The 24,069-nt window shown below is 42.6% G+C and overlaps 1 protein-coding gene across 3 annotated transcripts in view; it reads left to right on the top strand.

Moving 5' to 3' along the window:
* The window catches only part of LOC137415200 (homeobox protein Meis2), a 331,413-nt gene that overhangs the window by 98,422 nt on the left and 208,922 nt on the right, over positions 1 to 24,069 (top strand). The window contains exon 7 of one of the 3 annotated variants that reach the window (XM_078766087.1): positions 18,856 to 19,232. The exons of the other annotated variants lie outside the window; for them this stretch is intronic. Within the exon in view, the coding sequence (XP_078622213.1) occupies positions 18,856 to 19,217 (362 nt within the window). The 3' untranslated portion in view covers positions 19,218 to 19,232. Of the gene's footprint in view, positions 1 to 18,855; positions 19,233 to 24,069 lie in introns of those variants that run through there. 3 annotated transcript variants of the gene reach the window in all.

Genomic DNA, 24,069 nt, shown 5'->3' with positions numbered 1-24,069 from the left:
CGGGAGTACATACGACATAGCGATTGTGAACACGATTAGTTTCATCTTTACATGAGAGAATTCCACCTAGCTATTTGGGCGGTGAATACGCTAACAGATCGCTGCACGGACTCGATCGGACTCGGTGACCTCGGACAAAGACCTTTTATAGGGACACGGGTTGAATCCCTGCTTGAGAGAATTCTAACCCAATTCAACTGAAGAAAACACGTATCGGGAGTACATACGACATAGCGATTGTGAACACGATTATCGATCACGATTCACGATCACGATCATCACGATCATAGTGTATCGATCACTGTGGGACATTTTGTGAATTAAGATACTGTTTAGATTTTGATGATTTGCGTGTGATATGATTTAACGGATGTTTATATGAATCGTTTAAAATAAAAAAAGCCTTCAATTTCTGATATTTTACCTTCTCATTTGGGCCTCCCAATTGAAGCCCCGCCCGTAGGGCGGGTGCCGTTGCTAGTTGAAATTCATGGTGTTTTTGATCATGTCTTTTAAAATCTCGTCAAAACGATTCTCACTTTTGTTTTTAAGCATCTTTATGATGTGTTCACCTGTGCACTGATATATGAGAGTGTGAGGTCTGGTTAAAATGAGGTGTTGTATTAATTTATGCCATAGATTGTGTCAACAAAACTAGATATAATTACACCAAGTTTCATTAAAGGTGTTTGCAGGACGGTATACGTGGCACGTCCATTCCAACCTCACTGTGAAGGTAATACCCCGAAAGTGCCACCACCAAACGCCTTTCTTGTAGCCGAATCCAACCATCTTTCCACGTGAGTTGCTCAGACAATTTAGCTTGTTTTGGCCATGGAAGGTGTTGCCATACTTTGCACCGATTTCATTGGCAGTCGAAGCAGCGTCGACAGTCGTTGTAGATTAGGAGCTACCCGGCTGTATTTGTTTATATTTTGTTTGATTTGCGGAAGGTAGAGTTGGCTGGCTTTGCTCGTGCAATTGAGATGTAGCTTGCTTTGCGCTGACGACCGATCTCTCGAGAGTACCGCGCCGCATACGAGCTTGTTTATAGGGAAATAGATACCGGCGAGCAGTTTTCTTTGGTTATATTTGCGAGGCACAACGCATGATTTGCACAAAATAACCTTTGTTACTTGTGCTCTCAGGAGTAATCTTGAAAAACAATTGCATACCCACTCTCTTTGAGACCAAAGCGACCTGTTGGTTACCTTTAGCAATGACCCCTTGCATCAAGCAGAAGAGTCTTCGTGAATATTTAAATGCTAGGACGTTTGGGTTGGCACTTGGCCGGTTAGTGTTCCCATCTCAACCCCTGGCTCATGAAGTTTGTCCATTGTCTGCTGATGTCTTTGTAATCCGTGTAAAAGCACACTGACTGATAATGTCTTTGGGTTCAGCATTTGACGTAAAACAAACTCTCCATGAGCTGTAGAATATTGGAAAGTGAAATAAAAAATTGACGAGGCTCATAGACTGTGTTCATATATATTTTAAGATTCATTTAATGTATGATATGTGAGGCATTTAAAAGTTCTACAAATGATATCCAATATATTAGGACATGCCCACCACTACTTTAAAGTGAGGTGTGTGTGTGTGTGTGTGTGTGTGTGTGTGTGTGTGTGTGTGTGTGTGTGTGTGTGTGTGTGTGTCTGTGTATATTATGCACAGTGCTCTCCATAAGTACAGGTATTCCCCACTGAACGAAGCGGTCACGTACATTTATAAACCTTCGTTATGTGGAACATTCGTTATGCGGGAACTCGTTATCCATTATTTTTTAATGGGAAAATTACACTTAGTTTCCTAACCGTAATTTTTATGCCCCCGCAGACAAAGTCGCCGGAGGCATTATGTTTTCGGGTTGTCCGTCCATCCTTCCGTCCGTCCATCCGTCCTTCCATCCTTCCATCCATATGTCCGCCCGTCCGAGCTAAACCCTGTTTTTCTCAGCAACCATATGTCTGATTGAGACAAAACTTTCACGGAAAGAGTGACACCCATGCAGAATGTTTTTATGATAATTGTGATGTCATAGGCCACGTGGTATGGCAGCCATCTTGGATTAAAAGCAAATAATTGACCCCCTCCATCTTAACATTATGGACGTCAAACATCCGGGGCCTTTGCTCAAACATGAATGATCTGCTCGACAGAAACTTTCCTCCTTCAAGTTATCTCTGATTCCTTAATATCTCTTCCTGGTTACTCCCTCCTCCGGTATGATAGACCTGAGCCTCGTCCTGGTGGTGGGGTTGCTATCGTTATCAAAAACGCTCTTCCTCACTCTACTTGCCCTGCCCTCTCTCCACCCCCCCCCCCCCCCAACCCCCAGGAGTACCTCTGGCTACGGCGTCCTCTCCGCTCCCACCTTTTGTTCATATGTGTTCTGTACCGTCCTCCAAACAGTGATGACTCCATTTACATTTTGCTGTCTGACAACATGGACCAACCTCTATCCACTCATCCCAACTATCTCTTCCTCATATGTGGTGATTTCAACTGTCGTCATGCCAGCTGGCTGGGTGTGGGTTCCTCTCTCACCAGTCATGGCATCTCAGCAAAGGACTTGTGCGACTCATTGGGACTGACACAATCTGTCAATTTCCCGACCCGGATCTCAGTCAACGGAGCATCTTCTCTTCTAGACTTGGTTATGACAAACTTCACTGCAAATATCTGCTGCTCTTCTTCTGCTCCAATCCGATCATCTGATCATTTGCTTGTTAAAGTGGACATCTCTCTGGCCATTCTCAGAGAGCCTCCTCAGCGTCGACGAGTCTGGCATTTCACTTAGGCCGAATGGCATGGTCTTCAAGCAGCCACCAATCCTCTGGACTGGTCTCTGATCTCTACTGCCTCTGACATCAACTCTTCCTGAGAATTCTTCCAAAGTAAACTGTTCTCTCTCTCATGCACAGATTTATCCCATCTCGTCTTCAGTTGTCATACCCTTCCTCCCGTCCATGGTACACTGAATCTTGTGGTGAGGCAGTTGCCCTGAAACAACTTGCCTTTGCCTCTTGGAAGGCAAATCCAACTGAAGGTAATCTCAGTTCCTTCCACCAAGCTTGGAACTAGTGTGTGTCTACCCTCAGGTGAGCCAGGAAGTACTATCTTTCTACTCTCAAGCCTTAACTCTAACACCTGTCTCCTTCCTCCAAATCCTGGTGGCGTCTGTTAAAATCTGTTTCTGGTGTTTGTTCCCCATCCCTTACCTCAAATGGCTGCACAGTTGACACCGCACGTGACAAAGCCGAATGCCTCAACACTGTATTTGCCTCAAAATATTGTGTCCCATACCCATCTCTCTCTGTACCCACCATACCCAGTCAAACCCAGCTGCTCCTGGACTGTGTGTCCTTCTCTCGTGACAAGGTGGAGAAGTTTCTGTCAAACCTCGACTCTGATTCTGCAACTGGACTAGACGGCATCAGCCCATGGATCCTAAAATCCTGCTCTCTGTTCTCTTCACCCTCTCTTTTGCTCAAGGTCGTCTGCCATCAGTTTGAAATCAGCCAACATTACCGCTTTACACAAAAAAAGGTGCAAAAACAGATCCTTGCAACGACAGACCAATCAGCCTGCTACCAATTTATCAGCAAGGTCATTGAATCCATCATTGCTTCGGATATCAAATCCTTCCTCTTCTCCAATGGCTTGATCTCTGATCATCAATTTAGTTTCAGACCAGGTCACTCTACTCTGGACATGCTGCTTCTGCTGTCTCAACAATGGATGGAGGTCCTCAATGCCAAACAGGAAATCAGAGCTGTCTCCCTTGACATATCACGTGCCTCCGATATGGTCTGGCGCCCCGCTCTGCTCACCAAACTCTCCTCCTATGGTATCCATGGAAATCTCCATGCATGGCTTGTGGACTTCCTCTCTGGTCGTCGACAACATATGGCCCTGAATGGATTTCTGTCATCTCCCATTGCTGTTCAGGCTGGAGTTCCCCAAGGCAGTTTTCTGGGCCCTATGCTTTTTCTGGTCTTCATCAATGATCTCTCAGACTCTCTGGAAAATCCTCTCTATTTCTTTGCTGATGACTCTACTCTCTGCCGCTCCATACCTCATCCCTCAGATCGGCAGTATGCAGCCTCCTCACTCTCTGCATACCTGGACAAAATCACAGACTGGTCAAACAAGTGGAACATGTCTGTCAATCCTGACAAATCTCACACTCTTACTATGTCTCTCCGAAAAGACTGACTGGACAACCCTCCCATCTACTTTCTCAACAATCCTCTCCAAGAAGTTCTGTCACTCAAGCTTTTGGGTCTCACTATCTGCCATGATCTTTCCTGGGAAAACCACATTTACAAGCTGGCCTCCAAAGCCAGTCGCCAACTGGGCATCCTCCGTTGTGCTAAGTCCTTCCTTGGCACACCTGAGCTCCTCACCACATACAAGGCTTTCATCTGCAGCTCAATGGAATACTGCTCTCCCTGCTGGGCTGGTGCTCCTGCCTCACACCTTGCTCTGCTTCACGCTGTTGAAACCAAAGCTTTCAGAATCATTGGAATATCCCACGGTGAAGCTGATTGTAAGGGCCTTTCACTCACTCACCGTAGGCAGGTAGGTGGTCTTTCTGTCTTCTACCGACTCCTATTGGGCCTAGCTCCGCCAGCTCTCTCTGTGCTCTGTCCTTCAAATATTCCTCCAGGTCACACAAGATCTGCCAGCAAACCTCTTCTGGTGAAATTGCCAAAATCAAAACTCTCTGCTCACCTTCACTCTTTGAATTCCTCTTTACTCCCGCCTCTGGAACAAACTCCCTCACTCTCTTCAATCCCTCTCCTCCCTCCAGGTCTTTAAAACAGCTGTTCACCACCATCTCTTATCTTCCCCCATCCAAATCCTTGATCTTTTCTACCCCCATTAATTCACCTCAGATCGACTTTTTTGAAATACCAACTTCTTTTCTGGAAGTCCTAGCAGTGTCCATGTGTTTTATACCTCGACCCCCTTCCCATGCCTCCTCCCCCAGCTCTATATGTGCTCTGTCCCCATGCCTCCTCCCCCCAAGCCCTCTCTCTCCCACAGATCTCCCGATGTTCCTGTTCTCTCCGGTTGCACTTGTGTGCTTCCCTCTCTCTCCCAATCTTGTCTCCCACTCCCTTTATTATATGTTTTATGTGTCCATTTTTTTGTGATTAATGTTAGCTCTTACACGAGCCTCGATCTTGGATGCAAAAAAACAAAAAAAAATTCTCAGAAACCGCTGAATGGAGAAATTTGAAACTTGGCACATTGTCAACTGCTCCCAATTGGGAACAAAAGCATGATAATGATGACATAGGTGGTGTTATACCAGCCAAAAAAGGTTTTAATAGATATCCTTATCCTAAAAGTCATAAATTGCATGCACATGATCTATGACCCATTTGTATTGAAATATTAAATTGATGACATCCAGGTCACATGGTTTGGCAGCCATTTTGGATTGAAGGAAAATATTAAATAATTATATTTCTGAAACCGCTCACCCTATCGATGCGAAATTTTATAAATATCCTCTAACAGCACTGTTGCATATAGTTTGAAAATGATGATGTCATACGTCACGTGGTTTGGCATCCATCTTGGATAGAAAAACGAACCTTATCCGATCAACATGACACTTCACTAACGTGATCCACTACCCATACATATGCAGAGTGATGGCATCTACCCATTGTGGGACTTTGCGGAGGCATATTGGCGACACATTCGCATTGTTCTGGTTCAGTCATGTGCTTGGTGTAACGATGGTTTTAGTTTTAGGTCACATTATAATAATATTATTTCCCTCATAATTAAGACAGTAACACAATAATAAAGTTTACTTAGTTGTAACATGAGTCCAAGTTTTCGTACGAAGGCAGTGGCAGAAAGTGATCTTCTTCTTCTTTTTGTTTTTAATGTCATTTTCAGAGGCTCCATATACATCACACACCTAAACACTTTGGCTGAAGGAAAAAATACTGGGGACTTTATATTGTTCCGTTTCTTTTATAAATTTTAAAACTAATTTTCAGAGTTGAGTGTGCTTTTGGCTCAGTCGGCAGTGTATGCGGTATGCCTGACCAGATGATCCCCATTTCTCTGGCAGAGTGGAAAAAGTGTGATCTCCCAGTACCGAGGGTATTGTTGGAAGATGTGTGTCAAATCTTTGGGAACCTTACACCGCTTGCAGAACCTCATTGGGTGACACCCTCTCTTATGTAAATAGGAGTTCAGAGCGCAATGTCTGAGTCTGGGCCTATAAAGGATTGCCTGGTCTCTTCGGGAGAGTCGAGGAAACAAGACAGAGGATTCAACTAAATGGTGCACCTTAAAGCACCATCTCCCCTTGGTGGAGGTCTCCCACTAAAATTGCTATTTATTGTTGATGTTATTCCTAATTAGATTAGGGAGTTCTGATGGCTCCAGGGGGATTGGGGTTCAAAATCAGACCTCAGTGCACGTTTCGCTGTCTGATCACAGGATTCATTGCCTCCAATGCCCACATTGGCAGGGATATCAGGAAGTGCTGGAGAAGATCGTTATTTTAACCTTTCATTCTGAAAACTTAATTACAGTATTTGCAAGCCTTCTGAAAAGTTAATCACCTCATTGAAAAGTTAATAGGTGGAAATCGTACTTATCATCGCCACGCGGAAGTGACATTGCACATTCACGATGACACTGTGATGGTTCTTTCATTGTAGTAAACGAATACCTTCATTAAGCGATGAATAGGCCAAACTGAAACCATTCATTGTAGCGAACCTTCGTTAAGCGGGGGTTACCTGCATTGGAATAGTGAAGTCAAATTTGTTATTATTGATATATACTGAATAAATTTGGATTTGAAATCAAAATATGAATATGAGGTAAGAGTACAGAAGGTCAGCTTTTATTTATTGGTATTTCTATGCATATCTGTTTCACCATTGTAGAACTATAGCACTTTTTATGTTAAGTTCCACCAATTTACATAAGCATAAGTGTTGGAACAAATGACTAACAGGTGTTTCTTGTTGCATTGATTGTTCACACATTAAAGAGCTGTGAATGTGAAAATGTGAAATTGTGAAAATTGTGAAATGTGAAAATTCCTCCAAAAGTCTTGGTTTTAGCCATTGCTTTTGCCTTGGGAGTCTGTCTTTGGAGTCAGCAGGCATAAACCAACATGAAGACCGGAGAACGACCTATGAAAGAAAAGCAATCAATTTGGAAGGTGAAAGAAGAGAAGAATTCAATTAGAATCATAGCACAAATATAGGGCAGAGAAAAAAAAACAATTTGGAATATCTTGAAAAAGAAAAACCAACCAGTGAACTTCGCAATAGACAACGGCCAGTTCGGCAAAGGAAAACAACTGCTGTTGATGAGAGAAAAATCATCAGAGCTGTGAAGCAGAATTACAAAGGCTACACCGCAAGATGCAAACATCTCATCAGCACCAAAAATAGAAAAGCCATATTCGAATTTGCCAAGGAGCACAGAGGTGAGCCAGTGAGTTCTGGAACATAATTTTCTGGACAGATGAGACCAAGATAGTTGAAAGTGAAGAGAAAGGAAGGAACTGCATATGATCCAAAGCATACTACCTCAACTGTGAAGCATGGTGGAGGTAGTGTGATGGCTTTGGCTTGCATGGCTGCCTCTACAACTGGCTCACTCCTCTTTGTTGATGACATAACTAATGATAGAAGCAGCCGAATGAATTCTGAAGTGTACAGAAGTATTTTGTCTGCATAGGTACAAGAAAATTCCTCTAAACTCATTGGGTGATGTTTCACCTTGCAGAAAGACAATGACCCAAATCACACTGCCAATTTAACAAAGGAGTTAATCAATGGAAAAAGTGGAAGGTTTTGGACTGGCCAAGTCAATCTCCTGATTAAAATCCAATGGAGCAATAATTTCACTTGTTGAAGAAGAGACAAAAGTCAGAAACCCACCAAAACAAACAACAACTGAGAATGGCTGCAGACTGCAGTAAAGGCTTGGCAAAGCATCTCAAAGTAAAATACTATGAGTTTGGTGATGTCAGTGGGTCATTGGCTCAATGCAGTTATTGCATGCAATGGATAAATATGCAACCAAATACAAACTATTATACTACTTTAATTTACTTTAACTTCATCTGTTCCAATACTTATGCTTACCTAAAATAGAGGGACTGAACATAAAAAGTGCTATTGTTCAACAATTGTAAAACATAAATGCATAGAAATACCAAGAAATATAAGATGAACTTCTGTACTCTTGCCCCATATTGATCCTTTGATTTCAAATCCAAATGTATTGAATATGTAGCAATAATAACAAATTTGACTTCACTGTTCAAATACTTTTGCAGGGCACTGTATGTATACATGCATACATACAGTACATGCATACATGCATACATACATACATACACATCACATGCTATACTGTACTTTTTTGGCATGTGTTGGTTAGACTATTGTCTCAAGTGTGGAACCATTTGAACGCCCCATGTACTGTACATCAAATACAGAACATTGTAAGTGGAACAGAGACAAATAGGTGTAGGTGACATATATTGGAATTTTTTTCAATAAAGCCACATAAATGAAAATCTATATTTTGAGTGTTTCCATTAAGCTAAATGAAACAATGTAAACATTGTCAAGAAAATTTAAATCATGATGGCTCAAAAGCTCACATCAGGTGTCTTTATTGTCAATAAGTACTCAAAAGGAAACTTTTTCAAATGAAACTAGAGAGCTACGCAGAACACCTTCCCCACGCAGACTTGAGAAAAATAGCATTGGAAGGGTATTTTCAACTCTTCTTTTGCATTTACGAGCACAATCTATATTTCCTACGAACCGCAATTTTATTTGAGTCTCTATATTCCCCAACATTGAGAGTGCTAACGGCAAATTTGATTGGTCGAGGTGGTGTAAAATGGCGTAATATTTTGTCCAAGTACTGCAAAGCTGGAGGCTTTTGGAAGTGTCGACAAAGCGATTTGGGTTCTACAGTGTTCAAGTATGTACAGTGGCCTGCAAAAGTATTCAACCCATACTAATAATAATTCACCAAATGTCCGTCTGTCCGTTCCCATGTACCGCAAAAACGGCTAAACCGATCGCAACGAAATTTTGGGTGGATAATCCTGGGATCCCCTGGAGTAAAATAGGCTATATTGTTTTTCCAATTTTCCAATTTTTCCAAACACGATGGAGTAATATTTATCGATATGAACAGTTATGTGGCTTTTATTGAAATTCGACAAATACTCTTTAGATTTTGATGATTTGCGTGTGATATGATTTAACGGATGTTTATATAAATCGTTTAAAATAAAATAAAAGCCTTCAATTTCTGATATTTTTCCTTTTTCATTTGGGCCTCCCAATTGAAGCCCCGCCCATAGGGTGGGTACCGTTGCTAGTACTAATAATGCAACATTTAGATGAATTACGAATTATGTCGAAACAATTTTTGCAAATGAACTTTTTAATTCATAACTGAATACATCAACCAAAACACTTTTATGGTTGAAGGAGGTTACATGTCAGGAATACCTGCAAAACAGGTACAAATCAAAAATCACTGGTTGTAAAAGTATTCAGCACCTTAGGTCTGTTGTTGGTGGAAGAACCTTTTGCAGCAATGACTGCTATTTGTCTTTTTAGGTAGGTAGTCTCTACCAGCTTTGCACAGTGAGATGGTGAAATCTTTTCCCATTCTTCATGGGAGAATTGCTCTCGTTCTGCCAAATTTGACGGGGATCGTCAATGGACTGCAATCTTCAAGTCTCGCCATAAATGTACAATTGGGTTCGTAAAACCATCGTCCATGGGGTAATGATGAGGTCTGTTCATTCAAGTTGGGACTTTGCTTAGGCCACTCAAGAACATTAATTTTATTCTTATTCAGCCACTCCAGTGTGGCTTTACCTTCGTGCTTCGGATCATTGTCCTACTGAAATGTGAATCTCCTACCCAGTTTCTGACTCAATCAAGCAGGTTTTCATCAATGATTCTTCTGTACTTTGCACCGTCTGTTGTCCCTTCTATCCTGACAAACTTGCCAGTCCCTTCTGATGAAAAGCAGCCCCTTAACATGATACTGCCACCAACATGTTTGATGGTAGGGATGGTGTTAACTTGGTGATTTAGCTTTTAAGCTTTTTTTAGCAAACTCCATACGAGCTTTTAGATGCGTCCTTTTCAGTAATTGCTTCTTTCATGCCGCCTGTCCATAGAGACCAGCTTTGTGAAGGGAACAGGATATTGTTGATTAATGAACTCTGACTCCCATCTCAGACATATAGCCTTGCAGATCTTTCAAAGTCATTGTTAGATTTGCAGTGATGTCCCGAACCAGTGTCCTGTTTGCCCGGCTGCTGAGTTTGGATAGGCGAACTGATCTGAGTAGAATTTGGGGGGTATGGTACATCTTCCACTTCTTAATGATGGATTTCACCGTATTTAAAGGGATAACAAGTGACATTGAAATCTTCTTATAACCCTCTCCTAAATGGTTCTTCTTCACCACTTTATGCCTGACGTATTTGGGAAGCTTCTTGGTCTTCATGTTTGCCTTGTTGGGTAGCCAAGTGAATTGCACCTTAAAACTCCTGAGATAAGTGGAGGTCTTTCATTTTTAAGTTAAACCACTGATTACAGACAGCTAAACCTATTACACTTATTTTGTATCCTCTCAAACAAATAATTTGCTCCTGAAGTGATTTAGGGTTCACCAGGTAAAGAGTTTGAATACTTAATGCATTTGAAAATCATCTGATTCTCTCTGTTAATCTAACTTGTTCACATTTTATCTGAATTTTTTAGCTTTAACACTTTGGAATAGTTTGTGAAGACTCTATGCATTGAGTTTGATTTGAAAGCATCATGAAATAAGCTCAGGTGGCATCAAAATGTGAAAACTTTGGAGGGGTGCATAATTTGCAGGGAACTGTAATTCAATTTAAATATATTTTAAACTTTTAATAAAGATTTTAGAGGTTGTAAAAAAAAAAAAAAAAATCGGAAGTTTACCGCCGTTGACGCAACATATTTTACACTACCTTATTTAACACTTTACATTAGTTATTCATGCCTGTTTTTTGTGTTCTTTATGATGTCCTTAAAAATCATTAAGTTTCCTGTTTGGAATGACTTTCCATTTTCTTTGACTGCTAGACAGGCAGACAGACTTGAAATAATTACCTTACTTTTCCCTGCATAAGTGTGATTGTGCCAAATGTAGAGCCAAATACTGCCAATTTAGAAATTTCGAGCCAATTCGTGTTCCAATCCATGTTCTAATTAATTTTCTACAGTGTTCAAAATATAGCATTCAATCGAAATTAAGGAGTTCCTACATCATAGATTGACATCTGTAGACAGACAAAGTGAACCAACTGCTTAACCCCACTTTGTGCATCGTCCATGGGGTAATGATGAGGGATGTTCATTCACTATTAGGACAAGGGCTTTGATTTCACTATGACTTTTGTGGTGGTCACAGTATTGTAAATAAATGACTTCATATGACCTTGAGGTTGTGTGTTGAAACGCTCATGACAGTACGACACCATTGTTGATCATCATCGGATTTCTATTGTGGGAAGACCTTTTTCTCTTTTTTTAATGGGTGCTCCCTTATGGAGTATTTTTTCTGGGTAGATTCTGTGTTCTTCTTCAGTGTGACGTGTGGGTTTACATTTGCCCGACACGACATGGAGCAACCAGTGAAGGGAGAAAAAAAAGGTTTTGAAAGAAAGGGAATATGAAAAAGAGGAAGAAAAAAGAGAATACAAGAAAAGTGACAGCACCTATTTGTTCTGTTGTGAAGGGAAAAAGAAAACTTAAGAGGCAGCTCGTTGAGCCCGCACAGATGATGGTGTTAGCCGGAGCAAGGTCGAGGCAGTGACGATCGATATAGTAGGTGAGCGGCTCTCACTGGGGATGGGAGACTAAGGCGTCCGCCTGAAGTTTGCTATGTGATTCCATGTCAAAGGCTGTGTTTTGTCAACAGGCACTTTGACAAAACTGCACGCCTCTGCTAAAGGGGCCTCAGAGCTCTGTGGAGGTCATAGGGAGCAAGACGTGGGCTTTAGGGGCGAGATGGACAAGCTGCCCTCCACCACCAGACTTTGCAAAATTGTTCGCTTCTTGGTGCGGTGAGTCTATATAGGTAATCGAATGATAGGGTCCCTCTTGAGATTCACCATTTTCTGGCCTAAATGGTGCGGGCCCCTGTCCTGGCGGTTTAGTTTGCTTCGATTTCCTTTTTTTGTGGCTTTTCAAAGCTCGACAGGCCATTCCAATGGTTTGGAATTTAAAGAGAATGTGGCTGCTGCGTCGGCCAAAACTTGTGGCAAACAAGCAAGGACACTTGTCAGTAATCCATACAAGGTACGGCTTGATATCACATTCTGGTGCTCACTTTGCCAATGAAAGACACATTCTAAACGTTAATGTCACAGCCACAGCATCTGCTTTGAGATGGCGACCCAAATTTGTGATAAATGTACATTTGTGCTGCGTCAGCAAGCTGAGGTTCTGCCGGATAATTTGTGTGCCTTTGGTATAAATTGAGGCCCACGCCACACTCGATTGGAGTAGTAATAACGGGGCATCTACATAGGTACACAACGAGAGGGAGAGGTTACCATTGAGAAAAGGAAAAGATGTCCGTATCTTCGTCCACTGCCACAAAAGTGAGGTGTGCAATGGTCACATTAATTTTTACAGGTTTCCATGAGCACCGGTCATCAGCAGCAGTTTCCGATATTTATATTTGAAATTTTATAGTGTAATACAAAAATATGTATTAAAAATAATTGTTGATTGAATTAAATGACCAAATATGCATATCCTGTTAAGACAGACAAACAGACGGACAGAATAACACACGCATCCAACCAATATACTTGAAAAATCTTTGATTTTCGCAAGTAACAAACACAGACAAACAGCCAGGGATGAAAATATAAGGTAGAGGTGGAAGTAAAAGTATAAAAAGTGTTAGCAAACAAATCAACAGAATAAATTCAAAATAATATTGGGGCTAGAAGGATAGCCTAGGTAGGCGTCCACCTGAAGTCCACCTCCTAACCCCCATGCTGACTAGCCTGGGTCGCAATCCCGACACAGCTATAAACTTCCACTCTTGGTGTTTTGGAGGCAGCACAAAGCATCAATGTATACGCTGTCCATCGGGAGGACCGGTCTACCAACCAGGACCAAGGGCGTCATTGGACATTGAAGATCCCATGATGACTTTGGACTGGAGTGGGCAAGCTATCATCGGCACCCTGATTATTTTCTTTTCTGAATTATTGCCACATTGAGTAGAACCTTAAGCTTTGCCAGACGGTTCATGAAAGATTTGGCTAGAAACCTTCCCTGGCCAACCTCGGAAGAAGGTGGGGAGATCCTCAATAGAGGGAGTCATCCACCTAAAAGGAGCAGTGTGCAACGTGGTTATATAAAAGTTCCAATCAGCGGCAGGCATGAGCACGTGTTTGTGCCTTAAGGCTTCATCAACAAGGTAAAAACTTTTATGGAGAAGAGAAACTTAGAGTGCAGAAAAATCTGAATGACTAGGGTAGAGGAGTCAGAAAGGAGGGAGAAGAAACAAAAATAGGAGGTTGGGAGATCTGACAAACGAGAGAAGGAATCTATTATCTATGATGGGAGCGGAGTGGCAATTGAGGGTGTGTGGGTGGCGACCATTTTGTGTACGTAATATGTACTAAGTCTGTCACATGTATATTTCTTTTTTTTAGTCTTCTGGTCAAATCTTGTGATATTCCATCTTAACATTTCAGATACCACTGTCGGATTGCAAGTATCAGATCATTAATTCATCTCTTGCCAGCAATGTCAAGAATGGCCGCCTCTGCGACACTTTACTATCTCATGTCGGATTCCTGAGCGTGTGCTTCCATGGTGAAACTGCCCTCCATGGACATCACGAGACACTCATTCATGAAGCCTCAATTCAAATATCGATCGACTTTCAAGTAGCCAGCGTGCAAATTAATTGCCCAACAGGTCTGAAAACTATCATACTTATTTAAAGGCTATTGATTATAAAGAAAATCCACTAAACATCAACCTGGGAGCTTTTAAATTGTCCAGCGGTAACCACCGAAGAGCATTGTGGGATGAAACCCTTACCGGTCGTCTACCTGCCTGGAACCTCAGTGGATCTGTATATGATCGATTTCGCTGCTTTGTTCATTATTTGCTCCATGTATGATGTAATGTAGCGCATTTAGCTTCATTGACGCAATGGTTGTGCTGATCTGCTCTCTTTGTGTCATCATGGAATGTCAGAAAGGCGTTTCGCTGTGCAGCATGCATAGAGATTGTGACGTCAGAGCTAACAGGTTCCCGAGGTGACTTATTTGTTGCTCCCATAAACAGACAGGGAAAGTGGAAGTCTATTCAATACGAATTGAGCAAATTTGATGGAATCTTCCCACCCCTTCCCTGTATGCCCCTTTTCTTCCCCTTACTCGTCATTCTTCCCAAACTTGTCTTCCTCTCTCCACTCCCCTACCCTCCTTTGTGTAATTCTGCATCACCCTCCTTTTCTCAATTTAGCTTCCTCCTCCCCCTCCTAGTTTTCTCCCTGTCTTCCTCTCCATCCCACTGGTGCAGACATAATATATGTGTGGTGTCCAAAGAGGACAACTGGCTTAGCTTCCGTTCTGAAGGACGGTGCACTCGCTGCAGGTGTATCAGATTTGAAAAAGGGGGTTGTCACCATTTGGAGCGATTAACACATCATGTCTCGCAATCCTACAAAATATGTCCTCGTCATGTAAACATGGCAATGAAGGAAGCATGACTTCAGCACTTGAATGGTAATACGTAGAAAGGAGACTCCCTTCCAATTTTTTTAGGAAACCATGCTTTCCAGGGGTATGTTCAGTTACCAAGTTTCTTGTGGAGCGCTCGCAAAGCAGCCTAAGCACTCATGCAAGCATTCCATTTGAAACTGTTGATAAGGAATGTCCAGCTTGGCAAGCGCTAGCTAGCACAAGATCTGCCAGCAACCCTCTTTTGGTTAAACTGCCAAAATCTATCAAGACTCTCTGCTCACCTTCACTCTTTCATTCTTCTTTTCTCCCACCTCTGGAACAAACTCCCTCACTCTCTTCAATCCCACTCCTCCCTCCAGGTCCTTAAAACACCTGTTCACCACCATTTCTTATCTTCCCCATCCAAAACCTTGATCTTTTCTACCCCCGTTAATTCACCCCAGATCCACTTTTTTGAAATACCGACTTCTTTCCTGGAAAGCAGTGTCCAGTGTCCTTTCCTGGAAAGTCCTAGCAGTGTCCATGTGTTTTTTTAATACCTCTTCCCCCCCCCCCCCTCTTCCCATGCCTCCTCCCCCCAAGCCCTCTCCCTCTCACAGATCTCCCAATGTCCCTGCTCTCCATCTTGTTCTCCCGCTCCCTTTATCATATGTTTTATGTTTTATGTGTCACTTTGTCTTTTTTGTGATCAATTTTAGCTCTTACACAAGCCTCGACCTTGTATACAAAAAATAAATTTAAAAAAGCTGCTTGGTAACTGAACATACCCATGCTCATTAGCAGTGACGGCCTTTGCCCTTCGGCTAAATTCCATCTACATATTATGTATGTAAGTGGAGGTTGGTGGAGGAGAGGGGAGTAAAAAGTAAAACCCAGAAATTGTAGAAAGACAAGGAAGAGGGAAAGAATATGCCCAGGAACATGATAAAGGTTTTTGAAGGATATTGGGTTGGCTACTTAGTGATCAAATCTGAACCAACACCTCATGATGTAGCCATGAACCCAGGTTCAAATCCCATAGCATAGACCGTATGTTTGTCCATTTTTACCTCCACCACCTAAGGTGGATGGAGATTGGAGGTTATGTATTCACCCCTGTTTGTCTGTTTGTTATATTTATCTGTCTGTGAGCAGGATGTATGTATGAGGAATGTATGGAGACAAAAGGTCTGAAGGTGAATATCAGAAAGACGAAGGTGATGGCAAGTGGTAAAGCATGTGGTGAGGTGGAAAGAACTGGGAAGTGGCCCTGTGCTGTGTGTAGGAAGGGTGTCGGAGTGAACTCCATTCAATGTACAATGTGCGCTGAGTGGGTTCATCAAAAATGTAGTGGTCTGAGAGGGTCATTAACCAGTGTGGCAGCTACATTCAAATGTAAGGTGTGCACAGAGGGAGCTGCAGATGGAGGAAATGTTGAGTTGGGTCTTGGAGACGGCGTGAAGCTGGAAGGTGTGAAAACATTTTGCTACCTCGGAGACATGCTGAATGGAGAAGGTGGATCAGACTCGGCAACGGTTGCTCGAGTGAGATGTGCATGGAAGAAGTTTCGGGAACTGAGTGGCGTGCTGATGATGAGGGGAGTGTCGTTGAAGCTGAAGGGAAAGGTGTATGCTGCATGTGTGAGAAGTGTTATGATTTATGGGAGCGAGACATGGGTAATGAACGTAGAGCAGCAACGAAGGTTGGAAAGGGTGGAAATGCGAATGGTTCGGTGGGTGTGTGGAGTATCGTTGAGAGAGAGGAAGACAAATGATGAATTGCGAAAGATGATGGGAATAGAGCCTTGTGATTGATGCTGTGAAGAGGAACAGGTTGAGATGGTTTGGTCATGTGTTGAGGAAGGATGAAAGTGACTGGTTGAGAAGAGTAACGGAAATGAATGTAGAAGGAAGTAGAGGACGGGGAAGACCGAGAAAGACTTGGCTAAAGATGGTGGAAGAAGAAATGCGGGCAAGGGGGTTAACAAGGAGAGATGCAGAAAATCGGGCAAAATGGAGAAGATTGTCATGGGGACCGCAAGGCTAACCCCCGCTCTAGCAGGGAAAATGGCCTGTAAAATGCATGTTGTTGTTGTTGTTGTTGTGAGCAGGATATCTCAAAAAGTTGTGGACGAGTTATGACAAAACTTGGTGGATGAGTTGGGTAGGTGACGAGAACAAGCGATTAGATTTTGGTTCAGGTCCAAGTCTAGATCCGACCAATCAGTGGGATACGAAACATAAACTGTTCAAGTCTACCGAGTCCTGCTGTAATTTTACAAACACTCTTTTAATCTATGCACAATACACTGGTATCTATGTGTTTGTCGTGATTGTGAGTTATGTTCGAGCAACTCCATGCGACTTGCATTACTATAAAAATGTAGGTAAAGCAGAGAAAGATGTATGGGGCATGCAGTAGGGAAGTATCAAGAATTCCATCATTTTTTCCATTCATAGTGTGTTTTGATTCCAAGATAGAACTCCAGTATCAAGCAGTGATCTCTTGGGAAGATCCCGACAACTTTCAGGTGCAAATCATTTTTCATGTTCACCTAATAAGACTCATGGTGGCAATTGAATCTTGGAATGTCGGGTTTACTCGGACTATTGTGAATATCTCGGGCTATAAACTTTTGAACCCCCTCGTAAATACCCGATTTCCTCGTAAAATTTACCAAAAATGAGAATGATAACGAAAATATACAATCAATGTTATCCCTGCACAGAATACGGAACGTTTGTTCGTATCATAGGATAATAATAATACCAGACTTTTCAGGCGATAACTTCTTGAATGAAGTTGTGGTTCAGTCTCCCCGATCATTAGGAGTCATTTTAAGTGTTTCCCAAACTTTGTCACATTTTTCGGCTTATTTTGAGTCGCTACAATCCTCTGGCTATAAATATTGCTGGAGACCAGTGCTGTGTTATGTTAAAATCGAGAGAGACGTAGTCAGTGCTATATACCAAGATCGCTTGGATGCATGCTGTGTTTGTCAGAAATCCAAGTTTCGGGCATAAAGGTCGAGCTAATTATCGGTTTCCTGGAGTTTTAATGAGGTTTGCCCATTGAGAGTCAAGGTGATGAGGATGATGACACCGTATGTTTCTCACACTCACGCCTATTGATAACCCCTCCTGCCAATTAGGCAGCCGAGGCCAGAGGTGGTATGATGTGCCCAATGTGGAGAGGGGGGGGGAGAGAGAGAGAGAGAGAGAGAGAGAGAGAGAGAGAGAGAGAGAGAGAGAGAGAGAGAGAAAGAGAAAGAGAAAGAGAAAGAGAAAGAGAAAGAAAGAAAATGAGTGTGTATGTATGCAGGTATATTTATTGATTTATTTGATATATCATACTCTTTACAGAGCGTTTGTGCTGCTGAAGCAGTTTCTTGTCACTTGGCTATACTGGGTGGTTTGCCATTGTCTTACTAGCATTGTTTCTTTGTTCTCTGTTCTTGTTAATGCTGAGAGTCAAGCAAGGAAGCAGCACGTACCATTTCATTTCAAAACTCTTTGATATGACTCGGCCAGGGTTTGAACCACTGATCTCCCAGACATAGATTGGACGTTCTAACGTGTGTGTGTGTGTGTGTGTGTGTGTGTGTGTGTGTGTGTGTGTGTGTGTGTGTGTGTGTGTGTATGTGTGTGTGTGTGTCCGTCCCCGATGCACCATACTCCCCATACTCTGTGTTACAGATGGTTGTTTCTGTAAAAGCAGTTTATTGCCTTGGGGTTATGCTGGGCAGTTTGCTATTCCTCCTCCAGCAATAGTTAGGGCACGAATTTGTAATTTGTTAATGGGCCGATGATAGCTCGCCTACTGTTCGTGAAGGACGCCGTGGGAATCGTTAATGTCAACTGGTAACAAACGCCAGCTGATGGGATGCCCACTTTTACGTCCATCCGAGGGATGGCACACACAGTGATCAATCATATGCAGAGTGAGCCAGAAATATGGTCATTTTTGAAATTTGTGTGAAGGAAATAAAAAATTGTATTTCAAAATAAGTTCATTCATGATATTGAAGTACAAAACATGCATTTTAATTATTTTTATTTTTTACTGATTTCGTTTTGCAGAAGTGAGCCCAATAACGTGGTTTCAGCAACATGGTGCAACCTCCCACACCGCCAGAGTGTCCATGACTACTGTAAGGGCGCTCTTTCCAAAGCATGTTATTTCCAGAAACGGCGATATTCCATGGACAGCGAGGTCACCCGATTTGACTGCATGTGATTATTTATTGCGGTCATATCTAAAGGACAAAGTGTATGTTAACCGTCCACAAACTCTTCATGAACTTAAGGAAAACATCAGACGCGAAATCGATGATATTGACGTGGCCATGTTGCAGAACGTCATGAATAATTGGCATCCAAGATTGGAGGAATGTGTCAGACGAAAGAGTGCGCATCTCCTAGATGTTCTTTTCCACAAATAAATGGCATGTTATGTCCTTCACTTTCTTGTAAAAATTTGTTTTGAAATACAATTTTTTATTTCCTTTACACAAATTTCAAAAATGACCAGATTTCTGGCTCACCCTGTATCTTTATATATACAGTGCATTCAGAAAGTATTCAGACACCTTCACTTTTTTCACATTTTGTTATGTTGCAGCCTTATGCTGAAATCGTTTAAATTCATTTTTTCCCTCATCAATCTACACTCAATACCCCATAATGACAAAGAGAAAACAGGATTTTAGAAAGTTTTGCAAATTTATTAAAAAGAAAAAACTGAAATATCACATTGACATAAGTATTCATACCCTTTGCTATGACACTTGAAATTTAGCTCAGGTGCATCCCATTTCTCTTGATCATCTTTGAGATGTTTCTACACCTTGATTTGAGTCCACCTGTGGTAAATTCAATTGATTGGATATGATTTTGAAAGGCACACACCTATCTATATAAGGTCTCACAGCTGACAATTCATATCAGAGCAAAAACCAAGCCATGAGGTCGAAAGAACTGCCTGCAGAGCTCAGAGACAGGATTGTGTCGAGGCACAGATCTGGCGAAGCCCACAAAAAAAATTCTGCTGCCTTGAAGGTCCCAAGAGCACAGTGACCTCCATAATTCTTAAATGGAAGAAGGTTGGAACAACCAGGACTCTTCCTAGAGCTGGCCGCCTGTCCAAACTGACCAATCAGGGGAGAAGGGCCTTGGTATGAGAGGTGACCAAGAACCCGATGGTCACGCTGTCCCGATGGTCCCGCTGTCCCGATGGTCCCAATTGTCCCTAACCCCCGCTCTTGCAGGGAAAATGGCCTTAAAATGCCTGTTGTTTGTTGTTTGTTTGTGTATGTATATATATATATATACAGTCACGTGAAAAAGTAAGCACACCCCATGCAAAGTTTTGACTTTTTCAACATATTTCAACATACAGCTATTTTTTTATTTTTTTTTTGTATACAGAGTCGAGGCTCGTGAAAGAGCTAACATTTATCAAACAAACAAGCAAACAAAATATATAAAAAGGGGAGCGGTCGACAAGATGGGGAGAGAAGGGGAGGAAGCACACAAACACAACATTTGAGAGCAGGGACATCGGGAGATGTTTTTGGAGGGAGAGGGCCTGGGGGGAGGCAGGATAGGTATGAAACGCAAGGACACCAAGGACTTCCAGGAAAGAAGTCAAAAGTCACCTCAAAAAAGTGGATTTGGGGTGAAATTAGCGGGGGTAGAAAAGATCAAGGTTTTGGATTGGGGAAGATAAGAGATGGTGGTGAACAGCCGTTTTAAAGACCTGGAGGGAGGAGTGGGAATGAAGAGAGTGAGGAAGTTTGTTCCAGAGACGGGAGAAAAGAGGAATGAAGGAGTGAAGGTGAGCAGAGAGTCTTGATTTTGGCAGTTTAACCATAAGAGGGTTGCAGGCAGATCTTGTGCGACCTGTAGGAATATTTGGGGGACAGAGCCCAGAGAGAGCTGGGGGAGCAAGGCCGGAGAGGAGTCGGGAGAAGACGGAAAGACCACCAACCTGCCTGCGGTGAGTAAGTGAAAGGCCCTCGGAGATAGCGTCATCGTGGGAGATTCCAATGATTCTGAACGCTTTGGTTTCAACAGCGTGAAGACGAGCTAGGTGTGAGGCAGGAGCACCAGCCCAGAGGGGAGAGCAGTACTCCATTGAGCTGCGGATGAAAGCCTTGTATGTGGTGAGGAGCTCAGGTGTGCCAAGGAAGGACTTCGCACGACGGAGGAAGCCCAGTCGGCGACTGGCTTTGGAGGCCAGCTTGGAAATGTGGTTTTCCCAGGAAACATCATGGCAGATAGTGAGACCCAAAAGCTTGAGTGACAGAACTTCTTGGAGAGGATTATTCAGAAAGTAGATGGGAGGGTTGTCCAGTCGGTCTTTTCGGAGAGACATCGTAAGAGTGTGAGATTTGTCAGGATTGAAAGACATGTTCCACTTGTTTGCCCAGTCTGTGATTTTGTCCATGTCTGCAGAGAGTGAGGAGGCTGCAGACTGCCGATCTGAGGGATGAGGAATGGAGCGGCAGAGAGTGGAGTCATCAGCAAAGAGATAGAGAGGATTTTCAAGAGAGTCAGAGAGATCATTGATGAAGACCAGAAAAAGCACAGGGCCCAGAACACTGCCTTGGGGAACTCCAGCCTGAACAGGAAGAGGAGATGACAGAACCCCATTCAGGGCCACACGTTGAATACGACTATAGAGGAAGTCTGCCAGCCATGCATGGAGATTTCCATGGATACCAAAGGAGGAGAGTTTCGTGAGCAGAGCGGGGTGCCAGACCATATCGAAGGCACGTGATATGTCGAGGGAGACAGCTCTAATTTCCTGTTTGGCATTGAGGACCTCCATCCATTGTTGAGACAGCAGAAGCAGCATGTCCAGAGTAGAGTGACCTGGTCTGAAACCAAATTGATGATCAGAGATCAAGCCATTGGAGAAGAGGAAAGATTTCATATCCGAAGCAATGATGGATTCCATGACTTTGCTGATAATTGGGAGAAGGCTGATTGGTCTGTAGTTGCAAGGATATGTTTTTGCACCTTTTTTGTGCAAAGCGGTGATGTTGGCTGATTTCCAAGCAGATGGCAGTTGACCTTGAGCAAAAGAGAGGGTGAAGAGAACAGAGAGAGGGAGTGAAAGAGCGGAAGAACAGGATTTTAGGACCCGTGGGCTGATGCCGTCAGGTCCAGTTGCAGAATCAGAGTCGAGGGTTGACAGAAACTTTTCCACCTTGTCAGGAGGAAAGGACACGGAGTCCAGGAGCAGCTGGGTACGACTGGGTATGGTGGGTACAGAGAGGGATGGGTTTGGGACACAAGATTTAGAGGCAAACACAGAGTTGAGGCATTCAGCTTTTTCACGTGCGGAGTCAGCTGTGTAGCCGTTTGAGGTAAGGGAGGGGATGGAGGGGGAACAAACACCAGAAACAGATTTGACCAGACGCCACCAGGATTTGGAAGAGGGAGACAGATAAGAGAGTTCGGACTTGAGAACCGAGAGATATTTTTTCCTGGCTCTCCTGAGGGTGGACACACACTTGTTTCGGGCTTTGTGAAAGGAAATGAGATTTCCTTCCGTTGGATTTGCTTTCCAGGAGACGAAGGCAAGTTGTTTCTGGGCAACAGCTGACAGATAAAGGTGATATAAGATAACAAATATCATGAAACATTTACATTTTGTCGTCCATTGTATAATTTAAATAAACATAAATGCAAATTTTGCATGTGGAAAAAGTAAGTACACCCCTACATTTATCACTACATCAAATACCTAAAATTAGAATCAGATGCACCAGCTCAGGTGCAAATGATGAGAACATCATTAGAGAGGATCTTGGAGGAACCTGTCTTAGTTAAACCTCAGACATTTAGTTTGGTTTGCTCTTTGTTGTTGAAGTGTGCGGCGTCACCATGCCTAGATCAAAAGAGCTCTCTGAGGCCTTCAGAAAGAAGGTTATAGATGCCTACGAGTCTGGGAAGGGATTTAAAACGATCTGCAAACAATTTGAAATCAATCATTCGACTGTCCGGAAGAACATCTACAAGTGGAGAAGATTCCAAACAACTGCCAACTTGTTCAGGCCAGGCCGCCCCAGCAACTACAGCCCGAGAGCAGACTGCAAGATGCTGAAAGAAGTCTCTAAGAACCCCAGAATGTCATCAAGGGACCTACAGGTAGCTCTTGCCACTGTTGATGTCAAAGTGCATGAGTCTACCATTAGAAAGAGGCTGCACAAATTTGATCTACATGGGAGGTGTGCCAGGAGGAAACCTTTGCTGTCCAGAAAGAACATCAGGACAAGACTAAAGTTTGCCAATGAACACATAGGCAAAGACCAGCACTTCTGGAACAATGTGCTCTGGACAGATGAGTCCAAGGTACCAGAAGCTATTTGGCCACAGTACCAGAAGACATATTTGGCGAAAACAAAAGACAGCATTTGACCACAAGAACCTGATACCAAATGTAAAGCATGCTGGTGGAAATATTATGGTTTGGGGCGGCTTTGCTGCATCAGGGCCTGGGCATCTCACCATCATAGAATCCACTATGAATTCTTCATTGTACCAAAGGGTGCTTGAGGATAATGTGAGGCCATCTGATGGAGAAGTTGAAGCTCAACCGAAGGTGGACCTTGCAACATGACAATGACCCTAAACATACCAGTAAATCCACCAAGGAATGGCTGAAAAGAAAGAAATGGAGGGTTCTGGAATGGCCAAGTCAAAGCCCGGATCTAAATCCCATCGAGATGTTGTGGGGGGATTTGAAACGAGCTGTGCATGCAAGAAACCCCTCAAACATCGCACAGCTGAAAGAATTCTGCATGGAGGAGAGGGCAAAAATTTCTCCCAGTCGATGTCAGAGACTGGTCGACAGTTATAAGAAACGCCTACTTGAGGTTGTTTCTGCCAAGGGGGGCAATACCACCTATTAGAGCCAAGGGTGTACTTACTTTTTCCACATGCGAAATTTGCATTTATGTTTATTTAAATTATACAATGGACTACAAAATGTAAATGTTTCATGATATTTTTTATATTATATCGCCTTCATCTATCAATATTGTTGAAATGAAGATCAAATAGCTGTATGTTGAAATATGTTGAAAAAGTCAAAACTTTACATGGGGTGTACTTACTTTTTCACGTGACTATAGATAGATGACTGACTAAGTGAGTTGCTCTTTTGCCATGGTTTACACCAATCATAATACAAACAATTATTTTGCATAAACGTATTTGTTTTTTACGTGATACTACATTTTATAAATAATTAGGGTTGAAGATTTAAGTTGGAAAAAAAAAAAA

The sequence above is a fragment of the Myxine glutinosa genome, chromosome 12 (assembly GCF_964187855.1).
Source record: "Myxine glutinosa chromosome 12, kmMyxGlut1.1, whole genome shotgun sequence".
Taxonomy (NCBI): Eukaryota; Metazoa; Chordata; class Myxini; order Myxiniformes; family Myxinidae; genus Myxine; species Myxine glutinosa.
Note: the sequence above shows the minus strand (reverse complement) of the source record. Positions and strands in the feature narration are given on the sequence as shown.